We start from the raw sequence: 18,563 nt of genomic DNA on the forward strand, positions 1-18,563 counted from the left end.
TTACTTCAAAAAAAAAAAAAAAAAAAAAAACCCAAACCAAATCATCTTTACTCCATGGAAATGGAGTAAAATTCAAAAATTTCAAAAAATTTTCCTGTTTCATATCCTAAACATAGACGTTAACAGATTATTTATATTACCTGAGTTTGGTTAACAGACTATTCATGCTCACTGAGTTTTATGTAAAGGACAGATGTGTTTAGCCACATGAATTCAAATTGAAAAACATTTCTTTCCATTTCCTATTAACTTTTCAAAACTAGCAAATTCTAACAAATCCCTTCTTTTGTGATTAAAAATGCTCAACACATTTGAAAAGAACTTACATAACTCCTCATTTGCATTCATGTTAACATATTTCTAAAATATTGTATCCTTGTTTCAAATTCTAAAATCCACAAAAATATTCAATAGTCAAGAATATCCATATGACATATATATACATACACACACACACACACACACACACACACACATATATATATGTATAAATTATTGTGGCATAAAAAATCCAGAAAGCATTTATAACACATTTGGGATGAATAAATACAAAATGATATTTTAAAAAGAAATAGCTTTAGTTATAAAAATAAATATATTTTTCACAAAACCTTTAAATTACTGATAAGGTCCTTTTGATGTTTATTCTGTTCTAATGAGGCCTGACTATGCAGAAACAAAGTAAATATAAAGTAACAGACATCTCAAACACCTAAGGAAAAGAAGACATTGAAAATACATAAAATAAAAATAACATATATGGCAATATTTTTGGCTACTTTTTAATTGTATAATTTCTGGTATGGTATACTAAGCAATGTGCTGATTCTGACCGAGGGGAATATATTAAACCAGGCTGGTATGGGAGTAACGATAGGAGGGGAGAGGAGTCAGAGATGTGGTGCTTATATATTTAGTGGATCACCTAGAAATATGTTAAATCTCACTGGCACTGATGGCATGACAAGAATGTTAGATGTAGTAATTTGTCATTGTATCTATAAGTCCCTAATACAAAATATTTTGTATTATACATGTTTATTGAATGCTTATTGAATATAAATGTTTATTGAATGAATGGATTTACACTTGCTGATATTTCCTTGGTTAACAGAAATGACAATAGGTCTGTTTTGGATAATGAGGGTATTCCCAGATATACATTCCATGCTTTCTTTTCTGCTTTCATTCTCCTCCATCTGCAATACTAGATTTGAATGGTATAATTCGATAGTATTTTTGAATCTTGATTCGTAGAGGTCTACCATAATCCTCGTCCAAGGCATGTAACATATGTAATATATTTAAAGGGGAGAGTATATTATGAATATTATATTATAGAATATTCAGATCATCTGGGTCTATATCATTCTCAACAGGGCTACCTGTTTTCAATTTAGCTGTTGTGATAAGTCAAGAGAAAATTTGAATTCCAATAAACACAAAAATGAAAAAATGAACCTAGTTGTATCCTTTCAGAATTACTCTTATTCTTGACTGCCCTTTCTTCTCTAATTACTTTTATTTTTACATTCTTGAATTTTTTTGTCTTCACTATTATATCTCCCCATTTCCAAGTATTTTATTACAATAAGCCAAAAGACTGTAACAAATGCATAAAGTGTTTACAGATTTATTTTGGTAGAATTATGATCCTAGTGAGGAAGGTACTTTGGGAGTTACCCCCAACCAGTGCAAATTTCAACTCAACCATTCTATTTCTTCTTAGTATGACTTCTTGTTCTAAATTTTTCTCTTTTCTTCTCTTACCTCCCCCCTGCACTAAGACAGCAAGCAATCTGATATAGGTTAAATATGCGCAATTCTTTCAAACATATTGCCATATTTGTCATGTTGTGCAAGAAAAATCTGACCAAAACAGAAAAAACAATACAAGAAAGAAAAAAAAAATCAAACAAAAAGACTAAGACTATGCTTCTATCCATATTCAGTCTCCAAAGTCTCTCTCTGGATGAGAATGGAATTATTCATCCCAGGCTTATAAAAATTGCCTTGAATCATCATACTGAATAACTAGCAATTTTTATTCTTTAAAGATTGTGATGTGCTAGGATTTATAGCAAGGAGTCCCACCAGGAGAATATTAAAGTAAAAATAGATTTTTTTTGAAATTAGAAAGTATTCCGAGATCCCTGAAAAAAAAGCTGCCAATTTCCTTAAGTGCAATCTAGTCACTGTTTTATACCTATTCAATAAGGAAACTGGCTCAATGTCTTTTTGCAGTATCTATCCAAGAAATATCTCTATGGGCTGCCCATTCAGCTATTGGACACAATTTGAGCAATTTGTATTACTCATCCACTTTATTTCTTTTTGTTGTTTACTTCAAAACAACAAGTTTTGTTGTTTTGAAGTGTATTGATAGGTGGATCTTTTTTTTTTTTTTTTAGTGAATATGGACCTCATTGAAGATGTTTTAGAATTCTGATCTTGAGGCAGTCAAGAAATATATTATTTGTGATTTTATTATTTCCTTAATTTCTTGTTTGTTGATTATATAGTGCTAATTTCCTAACATTTCAAAAATTTACATGCCCATATACTGATATAATTTTATAATCCAGATTAAAATTGCTAACTAAATATGGTTTACTTAATTCAAGAATTTAGCTTTTGTCCCTCTCATTTTCATTTTTCAGATTGGGCTTTTGCTTTCTGTCAAATATTCACTAATCCTTTGATCTCATAGTTACTAGATAATTCCATCAAAACTGACCATGAAATTATGAAATTATTAGATTTTATTTGTTTGTACACAGGAATTACTAGATTGAGAAAAAAATCACAGTATCTTTGTTTCTTACTTAAGCCAATGTTGGAGAAGTTAAAATGATGATCATTTTGGTGTATGGTTATTATTAATGAGATAAAGACAATGAATCTGCTAAAACTGGAAGAAGAAAACTGGGAAAATTACTATATTGGTTTGAGGAAAAATGGCTAATCCTTCCAGTGTTTTCACAAGGTAAAACACAATATTGCTGTTGAGTTCTAATATCTCTCCTTTAGAAAAAAAATAAACATGTTCCATAAATTCTTTAAAAGGGAGAAGGATTCTTATCCTACAACAGTAACTTTAATTTTGAGCCAGATACCCAGGATGCTAGTGTTACTCAGTAGCATTTAGAGCCTTTTTAAAATGACCCTTTAAATCTGGATTAATTATTTATTTATTAACACTTTTGAGAAAACGTTGTTGCTGATAGCAGGACTGCTAGTTATTCACTGTAGTGCAACTGAACCACTTCAGGCTGCGGTTTCATCACATTTAACAGGCCAAGATGAACCTGGATAAAGGATAGAATGGAAGATTTCCAAAGGAGACCAACCTTCCTTCCTTATTTTCTTCCTCCATTCCTCCTTCCCTCTCTTCCTCCCTCCCTCCCTCCCTCCCTCTTTCCTCTCCTCTGCTCTCCTCTGTTCTCCTTTGCTCTCCTCTCCTCTCCTTTCTTTTGCTCTCCTCTCCTTAGCTCTCCTCTCCTCTGCTCTCCTCTGCTCTCCTCTGCTCCCCTCTCCTCTCCTCTCCTTTTCTTTCTTTTCCTTTCCTTTATTTCCTTCCTATGCTAACATCATAGTACTTCATGTCTCATTTTTGGTTTCTGAGTAGTATATACAACAATTCATACCTGAATTGAAGTACTATTAAATTGCTTTACTATTTAAAAGTTGCTCAATAATTAATAGAATAGTATCTTCATCATTATTTTTTTCTTTATATGACCAATGTGGATATTGCCTAATATATTTTAAAAGGGCTAAATCTTTTATAGGAAATCCTTTTCCATAAAAAGTAAACATCTTGCCTTCATCTTTAAGTTCCCTTGATTCTTTTCTTTTGCCAATGTCTCAGATTTCTTTTTCTCTCTAAACTCTTGAGCCAATTATTATTTCTCTAAAAGCCCTTAATGATTATCCCCATCCAAATACAATCTATAAGCTCTAACTTAAAGAATGATTTTGCTAGTTTTGCTAATACAATTGCTCTCAAATAACAAAAAGTAGAGGGATTTACCAACCAGCTTGGGAGTGATTTTCTTCTCACCCTGGTTTGGCTGCTTCTTTCTCTCTTCATAGCAATTCCACATTCTTAGAATAAGTTCCCACTGCCTACATGCCAAGTTACATCCTCCTCCTCCCAAATTTATCTAACATTGAATTTAGGGATTCCCTAGAGAATTCCCCCAGTTCCCTTAAAATGGCTAGAGTTGGCTAATGTTCATGTAGACTTCTGCCCACTGCAGTGGTGTAGTCATCATGCCCTTCCTTTGTTGGCTCTTGGCCCAGCTAATTTAAATGACTAGTGCAGTATATTGAGACAGTCATCTAATTTTGAATTCTGAGCTCCTCCCACAGTTTAATTCTACACAAAGAACTTTGGGTCATAATTATTTTTTCTCCAGATGTATTTTTAAATATAGATCTCTGGAAACATCTCTTATTTCCAAATCATCCATAAATATGCCAGATTTTATCTTGCCAACCTCATTCATTCATTTGTTCATTCATTCATTCATTTATTCATAAAACTGGCTATGACAAGAAGGCATAAATGCCTGCAGTTTTTCCAATTAGTTTTCATGTATCTGAAGTTAAGTATGAATTAAAAATGAGGCCTACAGACTGATAATCCCTCTCCCATACTGATGCCTTTCCTCCTACCTACAAGGATATGCTCAGTTTTCCCCTTTGTCCCTCCTTTTGTAATCAAGAGTTTCCTTGATTCTTCAAATGATCATTCTACAAATTTCCATATCTTTGCTGTTAAACTTTTAGAAAGATTAGTTATTATTCACTGATTTCACTTTATAGTAAATATTCTTTCCTTAGGGTGGCAAAATAGTACAATGGAAAATGTATTGGTTTTATAGTAAGACCTGGGTTCAAATATCATTTCTGATACTACTTATTTAAGGAGTCAATGGGGTACAGTGGGAAAAACCTTTCCTTTGAAATCAGAAGATCAAAATTCAAATTCTGCATTGGATACTACTTGTGTGACTTTATGTAAGTCATGAATTTCTCAAGGTCTCAATTTTTTTTTAATCTGTGAGTAGTAGAACTAGAAAGCTTCTGAGGAATGACTGAGATCTATAAATCCTTGTTTTCTGCTTTCAACTCAATGGAAAGTCAATGGAAAGGATTCTTTCCAAGGTCATGTGGAAAACCTTTAATTGTCAGATTTAATGGCCATTGTCTTCACCTTCTTTGCTTTTTTTTTTTTTTTGTGGTATTTTAATCTCCTGTCTTTATTCTCTTTGTCTCCTTTTAGTATTTTCTCCTTCTGTGCCATAATCTCATTTGTACCTCATTTGAACAAGACATTCCCTGTGCCTGGAATACACTTGCTTCTCATCTCTGTTGAAATTCTTGTCTTCAATTAATTATTTAAAGCATTAATGAATCACCTATAAATTACCAGTTAGATCCTGTGGATATAGATTACCATGAAGTTATCCTTGTTTTCAAGGAACTTAGCTCAGACATTAACTCTCCCTCCTTAAATTTTCTCATAATACTTTATATTTCTCCTTTATTCAGCATATTCTTATTGGTATCCATATCTCATTCCTGCTTTTATAAGGCATTCACTTTGACTATAGGGAATGTTTCTTGTTTATCTTTGTAGTCTCTATCTAGCACAATTTCTTATATAAAATGACTGCTTATTAATCTTAACTGAACTGAATCATAGGCTATTGAAATGAGGTACAATCTATCAATGCTGGGTAAATGAAAATAGTGATAATCTGAGGGTAAGAATATGATGCTAACATAATTGCCACTAGAAAAAAGCTTTAAAATGTTTAACAATATTATGCAAATAGCATTCAGTGATAAAGGTAATAGAAATACTTGACTTTCCAAGTAGACTTCAGGTGGTTTAGTATATGATACAAAGACCATTTCAGTGTCGTGGTTGGTACTGTCTTTTAAAAATATATTGGGCACCATCCACATTGGTCATATAAAGAAATCACATACATAAGAGAAGAATATAATGAGTTTTTACTTGTATAAAAGAAGCTGCATGGTGGAGTGGAGAGGGAGTTGTGAAGAAAACCAATGTTCATATCATGCTATTCATATATAGCCCTGACTTGGTGTGATGCTGAGTAAGTCAATTAATCATGTAGTCACCTCTCTAAGACTGTGTAAGTTAGAGAGAAGATACTGACTTGCACTAGAGTAGAGTTTCCTTAGTTGGAACTTTCAGGTCCTATCTCCTAACCTTATGTATTTATAATATGTTTCATGTATTCACTCTGTGATTATTCTTGGTAGATATGAACTGTCATATCATATGCTTTCAATTTATTGAAGAATTATAAACTGATATACCCTTACGAGCTCCTATTGAAACTAAATGGGATCAAACTTTATTGCTTTTCTTCCTCAGTGTTGGTATGATGTAGGCTGGTTAGATTAGCTCTTCTACTCAAAGGCAGAGGAGGAATGGAGTTTGGAGATATAGATGGGATGAATAAAGTAGGAATATCCATCAATACAGACCATTAATCCATTCCTATGTTTAACCTAATTTGATTTATTCATGATTGGAGGATTAAAAGGTAACGGTTGATAGCCCAGTTTAGAGAACTGAGCTCCCTTTGTCTATGTAACTGGGAAACTGTACAGTTTTTTATGTCTGTGGGCCAAGCAGAACTAGTTGATGGATTGAGCCTTGATAACCCAAGATACAGAACACATGTCTAAGGTTTTAGTTCTTAGAATCACAAAACATATACTCAGGAGGGAAGAGAAGTGTTAGTGTACACATCTTCTTGTAACTTTATTGTACAAATATGATGCCCATTTGACATATATCATTCGATAATCCAGAAATTATCTTAAAATGGGTATGATTATGTGTTTTTTCTCAAGTTCCCAAACTTGACTCTTATATGGTGATATATAACAAACACTTAACATATTAAATACCAAAGTAATAACTGTTCACCTGGGTATATTTATCAACACCCAATTCAAAATAACATTAATTCAACTACAGCAAATTACAATTAGACTTGGAGCTGAACACCTTAATTTTAAAAGAAGATAAAAAGTACTTTTATAAGTATGGGAACATAAAACTGAAGGCCAAAGATTTGCAAAGCGACACAAACACAGACCCTTTAGCATTTTTTAACACAACTAAAATATAATTTGGATTGTGGAGCTGGGAAGTTATATTTTGTCAAGCTTCCATAATCACTACAACTTTCTTTTATTGACATCACAGCTTGTTCAATTTAGAAGATTCTGCCAAGTTTCCTACTTTTATGTTCTTGAAAGAACTCAGGAAAATATTTTTGAAATGAAGGAATTAAATCTATTTTCTTTATGGGTTTGTTATCTGATTGATAAAAATTCACTGTGGTAGGTCAGTTCAAGTACTGGTTCCAAATAGGACACAGGTAGCATATTATTAAGATGTCCACTTACTAAATGCTCAGAATTATACTTTTTGTTGTAGAACATAGGAAGGAAATATAAGTTAGGGCTTGACAAATATAATTTATATAGATAAGAACCTTTTTTATAGACATGAGACTGGTTATAGGACTTCTAATTCCTATTTATCAAACAACTTGTATGTATATATATTCTCCAAAGGAGAAATGATTTGGCACAATCAGGTTTTAGCGAGCCTTCTGGCCTGAAATAAATTTCTATCAAGAGGATTTTAGGACTATTCTCAGATAGCAGGTAGCAACTTCCATAGAAAAGTATTTATTGTCCAGATAAGGTTTAAATGGGGATAGAGCCTTGGGAATAGAGAATGGTAGAGAAAGGATGTCAAAGCAATTCTATCAAACCACATTCCTCATTAATAAAAAACATATGAAAAGGCATGGACTGTTCCATATCATTTAATCACAAAGACAAAATGTACAGTATAAAACCAATATGCTTTACATGACCGGTCTTTTGTAAAACATTGCAAAAAAGAAGAGAGTTGTGCTAAAAGAGGTGGCTGTTCCAAAATTGGCAGCCCACTTAACTCATGTAGGAACTTGCAAAGTTAATCCAGAAGAGGGATCTATATGACTGTAAAATGAACGTATGCCACCAGAAAACACAAAAGACTACTAAATGGCTGACAAAATAAAGCCAAAAACAGCAGAAAGAGACTAGGAACAGTTGAAGGGGATTGAGCAAGGATAAATCTGACTTCTTTGGAAAATGTGCAATTGAAAGGATGATAAAATAAACCAAAAATATATCCAACTACTTCTGTCTTTCTGCTTCATCTCCTTAGCTTTACTGTGTTAATAGTGATAAAATTATTTCTTAACACAATTCAGTTCAATAGTTCATGGCTAGCTTTTAATGCTATTTAAAACTGATAAGTACCTAATTTTTAAAAAAATCCAGTACATCCAAAACAAGCAAAAAACTCTAAGTAATACAATAATCATTATTTGGCATCCTGAATGAAATTGAACGAGCCAAAAGTGACTTTCTAATTCCCTGTGCATTACATTTTAAAGTATTTAAATGATTTTTACAATAATTTTAATATTAAAATTAAACTGTTCTTTTATTTCCAAATTTCAATTTCTAGATGGCTTTTGCATGCCTCCCTACCAGAGTCTTCCTAAATAGCTTTGGACTCTAATGCTAAACATGTCTATGGAATGTTAAAGAAAAGGGAAGGAGAATAATAGCAGAAGAATCCTCTTTAGGCACACTATTTTGGGGGAAGAGTCACCTTATAAGAAACCTTTGTTATATGGATTTTTATTACGTTTGCTTGTTATGCTTTAGGGAATGTAAGCTATTCCAATATATATTCATACTATCTGACATGATAAAGAACCCTGTGAAAACAGGGATCAACTATTATTTTACAGATAAGCTTCAAAATAAACCCTATAGTTTTATTTAAATTATGTTAAATTTGAAATATCATAAGTAGAAAACAATTGACCTGTTAGTAGACATTAGCTTTGAATTGCAGTTGGTTTTCTAGCAGGGACAAAAGTTTTGTGTTGAATTAACCTACTACTCTTTCTCCAAGTATAATTAGAATCCCACACTTGCAAGATGGAAATCTGGGGTTAAGGGTACAGACTGTGGCATGCACCCCCCTCCAAATCAGTGGCAAAACTAACTAGCTTTCTTTGAGTGCCAAACCCATGGCTTCTTTAGGTCAAACTCAACTGGTTTTTGTAAGAGGTTATTTCAGATCATGGGAGCAATCTGCAATGTATATTTATATTTATTGAACTATGAACACCATGAGGGCAGGAACCATGTCTTATCTAAACTTAGTATCTATTTCAGTACTTAGATTAGCATTCTGCACAATGTAATCATATTAAAAGTGCTTATGGCATGAAGAATAGGAAGGAATTATGAGTAGGAGAGTTACTTGGAAATCAAGTCATATATATATGCATATATAGATTTATATATACATGCATATATATACACCTATATATACACACATATTTACAATTCATAGGAAGATTATAGGGAAAGTTTCTCCTAATAAAAATTCTCTTTGGGATTTCTCCCTTCAAATTCTCTAAGAGAAAGTACTAAAGTATTAAATAAAACATCTTTTACTTCTTCAGTTAAAACTATTTTTATTCCATGTTGAAATCATTTATAATCCCTTAACAAAACTGTGGTCTAAAGAGAGATGACATACATATCTGCGAATCAAAATGCATGGATAAGGAAATAAGAAATTCAAGTGGCCATTCTAAGAAACAATGCTAGTAGATGAGGAAAAGAATTATTTGCTGTTATTGTTGATTTGGGGGACTGAAGCTACATTTCTCTTAATTTTCTCTCAAATTACTAAAATAATGAAAGCAGGCCACCAAAGAATACCTAATCCCTGGTACAATGAGATCCAATATTTTAAGAAAAGAAAAACAGAAAAGGAATTCTATTAAAATAAACTTTTGCAAAGGTTAAGACTTTTAATATAAAAGTTAAGCAATTGAACAAATATACTTACTTTTGTCCCCTATGTTTTCTCCTGCAGCTTCCACCTCTTCATCCTCCTCTTCTTCATCCTCCTCTACCTCTGTCTGCTGTGCATCCTCAGGTTGGTCACATACGTTAATGGGTGCATTCAGGCAGCAGTGACTGAATCCGCTATCCCGGGGAAGAGTAAAACTGCGAGGCTTGCCCCCATTTCCATTCAATACCTGCATTCGCTCTCCCTCCAAGGGATATGGCCCATAGTGATCCTGCAGATGGCATTTTTGAGTTGGAAGAGTAGACTGCCGCCTGTGCTCTGGGGAGATGACGGCCGAGTCAGAGAATACTGAGTCCTCCAGGGGTAGAGTCTGAAGGTAGTGCAATCCTGAGCTGGTCAGGGGAGTCTCAATTAAATCCTGCCAGGACCTTCGCTGGCTGGCTGTCTTGCGGATAGGGGAGGCTGCGCTGCTCCCAACCACTTCTTGGCGGAATTCTTCATGAGAGGACTGTGACTGAGAGGTCTCTGTAGAGGAGAGCCGACTGTGTTTGGGTTCCACATATGGACTGGCACAGCTCATCTAGGGAAATTATTATGGTTGATTAGTCTCCATGGAAATAATAGACACCATTCTATCATTGGGGAACATAACGTTAGGGATTACCAGACAATAAAACTAATGTACTGAAGTGGACAAACTTATTAGCAAGCTTAATCTCTACTGGGATTTTCTGAAAACTCAACATTTATCTGCTTGTACTTGGCTTCCCTTTTTCTATCTGTTATCCAGGACATGTCTTTCTGTCATTCCTTGAATATGGCACTTCATTTCCTCTCTGTATTCCTTTATTGTGGCTCTCATCTCTCTCCTGTTTTCTCTCAAAATTTAACTTAAATCTTACCTTTGCCAATGGTCTTTCCTCATCCCCACTTCCCTCTATTTATGCCTTTTTTATGCCACTTTAGAATGTATAAATCTTGCATATGTAATGGCTTCCATGTTGTCTTTTCTATTCGAATATGAGTTCTTTGAAGGCAAAGACTGGGTTAAAAAGTTTTCTTTGTATTCCTACTTTAGCACAGTGCCTGGTGACTTAATAAATGCTTTTTGACTAGTATCCAAATTACATTGTGATTGACATGGATAGGGAAGCATTAAAATGAAATCATTGCAAGTTTTCATTTATAAAGAAAAGAGAAAGTATTAAATGGAAAAACTCAATAATAAATTACAAGGTTAAACATTTAAACTGCCTACATTAAGAAAAAGAAGTTTACAGATGAAATTAAAGCTAAAAAAAATTTCTAAAGTATTTTAAAGGAGCATTTAGGCTTATTTATAGATTCTAGTCAAAACATGTTCAGAATCATAAAGAAAATGTTATAACACTTATTAGAATTATTGACTTGATTATCACAAATGCCATGGATGTAAAAAAATAATTAATTTGTATCTATCTGGAGCCCACAAATGCTAATCAATGCAAAGGGCCTGTTTAAAAATTTTATGCAACCTGGGGAAAAGAAGTCTAAAAAGTAACAGAATATTTTATTTTTCTATTAGCAAATTTTTTTTAATAGATCCTATAGAAAATCTGCCATAGCCTTTTGTATAGTGAGTCCTCACATTAAATGTGTTTTCCAGGAAAAGAAAGCATTGACAGAGTTACTTGTTAATGGATGTTATATCTAGCATATGCTTAGATATATGTTACTGAAGATTAATCCAATCTTTTTACTATAGGAAAAAAAATTGGAAATTTATAAGTGAAAGCACAATTCCTTGGCAGGAAAATCTAACTCTAAAGTTAATAATTTCTGAGATCCATATAAGCTCTCTAGTTGTTATCAAACCCTGATTTGATATGATTGGTTACCTGCTTTAAAAGATTCATTTTTGTAGATAGTGTAGTAATTTTTGCTATAATTAAGGCCCAGGATGGTTCAATAAAAGCATTTCTCACTCACTGAGTTTGTAGAGTATTTTGTAGTCCTTTGACTACAGTGAGTTTTACAGAGAAAAGGAGGTAGCAATGGACATTTTCTCCAAGCAACAGGTATTTGCTTTCCCTAATGTTAAATCATAATATGCATCATTGGCTTCCTAAATTTTAGGGGTTATTGTATTCAATGAGTCATTTTAACAAGGCTAGAGTTGGTTTCTTCCTCTGTTTTCTTTTGAAACAATAGTTTGAAAGACCTCAAAATATATATTCCATGAATAGCATTGTATTATGGAAAGGAAGCAGAAGTGTGATTCTTGTATACTACCACTTAATTCAACATTTTACAATTGATACAATTGTCAATTATTGTGTGATCTTAGCTAGTTCTAATAATTAATTTATGAACTATGTCTTCATGGGAATAAGAGGAAATCAGACCTTCAAGTCAAGTTAGCAAGCATTTATTAAATATCTTCTATGTGCCAGATACTTTGCTAAGCTCTGCTATAGTGTTAAGTACCTTTATTAAATCTCATTTTTCCTTTTACTTGGTAGCAGTCTCAGCTGCTCATCTTTTTCAGCACCTCCTGTTTTAGAAAGTCTCCCGGGGTAGTGCCAAGGTTCCAATGGGTATACCAATGCTGCCAGGTTAATTTAATTACTGTGTTGCTTTCCTTTGTTGAGGATTAAATGCCAGTGATGGAGAGAATACATCTTTATAACTAAATAAGCTACTGTTAGTAAACAAAGGATAACTATTAGCTAATTCATCATAGTTTAGTTAATAGTTAACTTGTTAGTGCAAGGAAGATCATAATTGGATCACCATGAGTGTCAGGAAATATGTGTAATACACATATGCTTTGAAATTTGAACATATATCCCTTATTGATTTACATGCAAAAAGTAGTAGAAGTATATGTATGACTGAAAAAAGGGCCCTAGAGAACAGCTCATAAACAAAATTTCATACTATCACTACAATAGTGAGGGATTACACAGCAGCTTGTTGCATGAATGATCAAATAAGGCTGTTTTCTCAGTCAATTTTGCTTAGCTGCTTTTCTTGTTAAAAGGAGATTGATTATATTGGGAAATAACCATAACACAAAAAGCAAGAGATATTAATACTTTTTAATTTTAGAAGGACCAGTTAGAATGAGGGGTAAGAGGTGGACTGAACTGGTATTCGAAAAATATTAAAATATTTGAAGAATTCTTGGAGGACTTTTGTGTTGGATGGATCTTTAATAAAAAGCTTAGAGAAAGGCACAGAATGTGAAAGTATGAATGGAGTTTAATCTGCAATGCTTCTTATATAGCAAACACTTATTAATTGATTAGTTTGGGTTCCCAGGTAAATTGATGTATTACTTATTGAAAGAAAATATTAATTATATTGAACTAAAGAGCTTTAATATATAAGAATTACTATGAGCGATCCATTCCTTGTTTATAGTTGGATACTATAAAGATTATGGTGTTTTTGGTAATTATGAGTCAAGGATTTTAATAATTAAACATAAGATTTTCCTTATGATTTCCTTTAGCTTATGATTATAAAATACTTTGAGTAAGACCTGTATAGTGATTCTTAAATGCTATTTAGAAGTATTTCAATATTCAGAGTCATATTATGGAAAGGAGGGAGAAATATGATAGCTATATCTTGCTGCTTAATTCATCATTTTATAATGGACACTAGTGTCTGTTGTTATGTGAGCTTAGGCAGCTCTAATAATTAATTTATGGAGCATATTTTTATAGTAATGAGAGGAAATCATTCCTCAAGTGAAGACAGCAAGTATTTATTACTTTTGCAGTATTTACTGTTCCAGGGCTTTAATTTCTTTATCCATAAAAGTAAATGAGCAGACAAGATAATTTCTAAGGTCTCTTCTGTGTAATCCTATGTGCTTTTATGTCTAATTTCTTATGGAAAGATACATATGATGACTGTATAAAAATGCATTTGATCTGACCTTCCATTGAATATGTGTTATGATATTCTGTTGAAGGTTCCGAAATCTAGGCAAATGTTTTTATTGTTTTACAGAATCTATTTGGCTTTATGATACTTATTTCACAATTGTGAGTTCACATATACAAATTCCTAAAATACATTTGAATCTCTTTTTAATGAAAATGTTTTGAGGATGGAAGCATACTGAAGTACCACACATCTACAACCAAACTTCTGTTATTTGTTGTAGAAAGTCTGAATTCATGAAGCCTGAACATGTTTCAAAAATGTCTGAAGTGCCATGTACATGCAAACAATTGCAAGGAAAATTTTAGGCTTTTTTAAAAGGAATTTTTACCTTGAATATTCCTTTTTTAATCACTCTGGGAAATATTTTTAACCTAATATTTTTGCATTTGTTAAAATCTGACACCATTATAGCAATTTTTCTTTATAAATACAATCCTTTTTGGTCTATTCTCCTTTTAGTCATTCATGTTTCAAATCTTGGAGTAACTTCTGAGTCTTTCCTTCTTGTTGCCTCCCCCCAATTCAATTAGATGCCAAATCCTATTGAATCTGGGCTTGCATCATCTTTATACTTCATCTTTTTCTCTCTATTTGTGCAGTCAACAACTTAATTCAAGTCTTTATTATTATCACCTGGATTTCAGGGTAGCCTAGTAAATGTATTGTCTTAGTTGCTTAATTGTGCCTGTTCTTTCCACTCTTGGTTTTAGATCTTAATTTTCATTTTCTCTGAGGATACTAAACTGATTCTAGTTTTCAATCATCATCATCACCACCATGGTCTTTTCACTTGAAGAATTTCAGCTTAATGCTCCTGTTATTCTACAAAAAAAGCAAATTTCTATTGCTCACTTACTGAAGGAGGTCTTGGATATGTATCATAGGGGGGTGGGGGACTGTCTTGTTTGGGTGTCGAGGGAGTATCCGCTTCTTCCTTGTCACTTTCACTCCAGTAATCTAAAAAATCACACAGATAGACCATTAGGATATGAAAAAAAATCTTCCAGGTAAAACTTTCTAGAAGTACATTCTTATTTGAATATAACAAATGGAAGGGTCATATCAAAATGCTCCTATTTCCTTTTGACAGAGTCAAGTCATGGTGACTCTTTTCTCAAAGAGAATAACTGTTTGTCCCCATGGTTCTGGAAAGAATGGCAGAGCCCATGCTGAAGTTTAGTTTAGGGTGGGTAGGTTCTAAGCTGAGGCATGTCACATCTTGATGAATCAGGTCACTAGATATTATTTTTTCAGTTATACCATTCCACCATAAAAATGGAGTGATTACAGACGAACATGCTGCATATGCACACACATGCTGGAGATATTCATACATAGAGCTCAAAAAAAAAAAAAAAACAATGCTGAAAATTCCTTTCACTGCCTTCAATGGACTGGTTATCTAACCAATTCTAGTTCCAGAGTCATGCTGACATCAGTCGCCATGACACCATACTCCCACCTCTATTTTGAAACACACGGCAATCACTGATACTTGCCAAATGAAAAAGGGCAAATCTGCCGGTGTGGGCTGGAAGTTCCAGACTTCCAGAATTCTGTTAAAAGGAAAGAAAATGTAAGCTGGTAGACAAAGTGACTTGGCAGATTCTGTAATTTTTTTTTTTTTTGGTGGTGGTAGTGGAGGGGGAACGCTGAGAGATACATTAAGGTTAAGCCAAAAATAGCAAATAGGTGCATAATTGAATGTTACATGAATATCTCACTCCCAATCCTCATCCCCAACCAGTGGGTGAATGCTCAGTTTAGGAAAACCCAGTAATTTTATGAAAACCAATGGATTTGGTGGGACAGGAGAAAAAGTAGATTTTTTTTTCCTTCTTTGGTTGCTTCTTTCTTTCATCTCTCCCTCCATTCCTTCCTTCCTTTCTTCTCTTCCTTCCTTCCTTCCTTCCTTCCTTCCTTCCTTCCTTCCTTCCTTCCTTCCTTCCTTCCTTCCTTCCTTCTTTCTTCTTTCCTTTCTTTCTTTCTCCCTCTCTCTCTCCCTCCCTCCCCCCTCTTCTTCATTCTCTTTATAGCTCCCTGATAGAACCTCAATTTATATTGGACAGATAATCTGCAAGAACTTTTGCTCACATTAGACATTTCTTCTCAATTATAGCTTCTATTAACTTTTCTTTTGCTCTGTTTAACCAAAGAACAAGAATTTGTACTTAACAAAATTACAAATCTTTGATGATTTTGTCTACCTCACTCGTATCCAGTCAGTTCTCACAGATTTTTGTCCTGTTATTTCTTTGCTCAGCAATCTTCAGTGCCTTCCTACTGTCCAAATACAGCTCAATGTTCTTTGCTACTACACTTCAATTCAATTCAATGCAACAGACATCTATTAAGTGTAAAGGATCTGGAATCAAGAAGACTCATTCTCCTGAGTTCAAATCCTATTCTAGGATCTTTGCCAAGAAAACCCCAAATGGCGCCATGAAGAGTCAGACATAGTAGAAATGATTCAAAAACAATAGCAGCAATATGGGTAACATACTATGCTTAGTGTTTAGATAAAATTTAAATTAGATAAAATTAAATAGTCCCCACCTTCAAGAAGTCCAATCTCATACTGTGTCTTCTTTATTTTCCCTACAGCCAAAATGGGCTATCCTTTGTCTTCTAAATTCAACTTGTATTTTCTGCCACTCTTGCTTTTTCCTATACCTGAAATGCTTTCCCTTTTCCTCTTCTACTGAATTCCTATCCATCCTAGGTAAAAAACTAAATTTTACGTAAAGCTATTTAATCCCTTTATGATGTTCTTCCTCTTTTGACCTCACATAGTTCTTTGTTCTATATTTCTCCAAGTTCATTACAAGATGGCAAGCTTAAGAAAGGTGCAACGGTATATTAACTAAATTTTGTATCTCCTTCAGCTAGCTCAAAGATGGTACACAGTATCTGATGAGCAAGTGTTTGCTGAATGGTTTAATTTGCATTGATCCTCTTGCTAAGATTTCTAGCAAAAATGAACAAAAAGGACTTAGCATTAGAAGCATCCATTAGACACCAAGGTGAAGGGAGAAAGAAAGATATCTTGGATCAAAATATCTAGGCCAGGAAAAAGTTGGACTGTAACATATGATAGAACTGCAAATAAAATAGAATTACAGTTTTAAGTTTATCTAATATTTCATATCTTCTCAGTCGATCTACTTGTCACTGAAGCTAGTCTAAAAGCAATCCCAAAAACATGAATTAATACCAAATTGTTTATAAGTGAGTCAAAATAAACCAGTCATCACTTATTAGACTTTCTCTTTCTTTTCTCTGGTGGGCTGCCCAGACAGTTCTGGCAGCTGAAATTCATTTTTACAAACATTTAGGCCAACACCATTAAGGGTGAATCTTGACATGCTGTAGCTTAAATAAATTTCTGAAGACCTGAAATTTTTCATTGGGAAGTCATTCTAAGGTCCTTATCATTCTGAACTGAAGGCCCTAGGAGCTTCCTTTATGTTCTCTCAGGTCTAGCCAGTCTAGATTTCTTACCATTCCTCATACAAAACACTCCACCTCACACCTTCATCTCTTTTTGCAATATTTTCTCCTATTCCTGATAGTACCTCTTTCTCCACTCTCCTTTTGAGAATCCTTATTTTTCATGAAAAAATCCGCTCATGTGCCACTTATACTTAAAGCCTTTTCTTATCCCTTCTCCAACTGCTCATACATTCATTTCCTTTTCCAAAGTATTGCATATACTTCTATAAATGTATGCTGTCTTCTACAGTAGCATGTAAGCTCTTTGAGAGCAGAAGTGGTTTCATTTTTGTCCTTAATATTTTCTGCATCTATCAGAGTGCATAAACACACGGGAGATGATTTTCTTTTGAGGCAATTGGGGTTATGTGACTTGCTCAGTGTCATAATGGTAAGTAAATGTCTGAGGCTGGGTTTGAAATGGGTTTCCCTGACCCCAGGGTTGATGTTCTATTCACTGTGCCACCTAGCTTCCCTGATAGTGCTTTTAAAAAATAAATAATTGTTTTAGTTGTGGAATCCTCCCATTATCTCCAGAATCAAAAAATTTCTGAAATCTATGATGCTGCTGATGGTATGAATTTTAATATGTTCTGTGTTTTACAGCCTCAACATAGTCTGAAACATCACATTATGAGGAAGACAAAACAAAATGATTATAATTGAGGAGAAAATCTGGGGCTCCTGAAACACTTCTACCTGCTGCTCAGTTCAAAGGAAGAGACTGGACTGAAGTTATAGCAGGACGCCTCCAACATATTGATATGTTTGCATTCTTGCTTCACAGTCAATTTCTGTTTCTGTTTTCCCTTAAAACTTTTATTTCCACAATTTTACATCTTTCCTAAAGCCAATAAATGCATATTAAAAAATTGTTTCCATAACACGGAAAAAAAGGCTTTCTAAATACTCATGATACCTTTTCTATTACAGTTGGCATATGTGCAAATATCTCTTAAAGCTCTGAGCTTTGAGGAAATTATTTCTTTCCAGCAGAACTGTCCCAATCTTAGTATATCATGTGATATCATCTTTTATTTTCTTTTTGGGGGGATATATGTGTGTTATTTTTCATACCACTTATCTGAATTTCTTAGCTTTTTCCAGAAAAAAGATTAAATAACTGAAAAAATAGTTTCTTCTTCTTACTAAAAGTCTCTGCATATAAGATAGA

General features: G+C 33.5%; 1 protein-coding gene across 11 annotated transcripts in view; it reads right to left on the reverse strand.

The window, feature by feature from the left end:
* Nucleotides 1-18,563, reverse strand: part of CNKSR2 (connector enhancer of kinase suppressor of Ras 2) — a 315,200-nt gene that overhangs the window by 36,088 nt on the left and 260,549 nt on the right. For 6 of the 11 annotated variants that reach the window (XM_031959496.1, XM_031959493.1, XM_031959498.1 and 3 more), the window contains 3 exons: nt 15,397-15,453; nt 14,754-14,854; nt 9,995-10,538 (listed from right to left, as the gene is read on the reverse strand). In XM_031959496.1, coding sequence (XP_031815356.1) covers nt 9,995-10,538; nt 14,754-14,854; nt 15,397-15,453 — 702 coding nt within the window. The remainder of the gene's footprint in view (nt 1-9,994; nt 10,539-14,753; nt 14,855-15,396; nt 15,454-18,563) is intronic. The other 5 variants (XM_031959494.1, XM_031959499.1, XM_031959497.1 and 2 more) reach the window with 1 other exon arrangement.

The sequence above is a fragment of the Sarcophilus harrisii genome, chromosome 3, assembly GCF_902635505.1.
Source record: "Sarcophilus harrisii chromosome 3, mSarHar1.11, whole genome shotgun sequence".
NCBI classification, from domain to species: domain Eukaryota; kingdom Metazoa; phylum Chordata; class Mammalia; order Dasyuromorphia; family Dasyuridae; genus Sarcophilus; species Sarcophilus harrisii.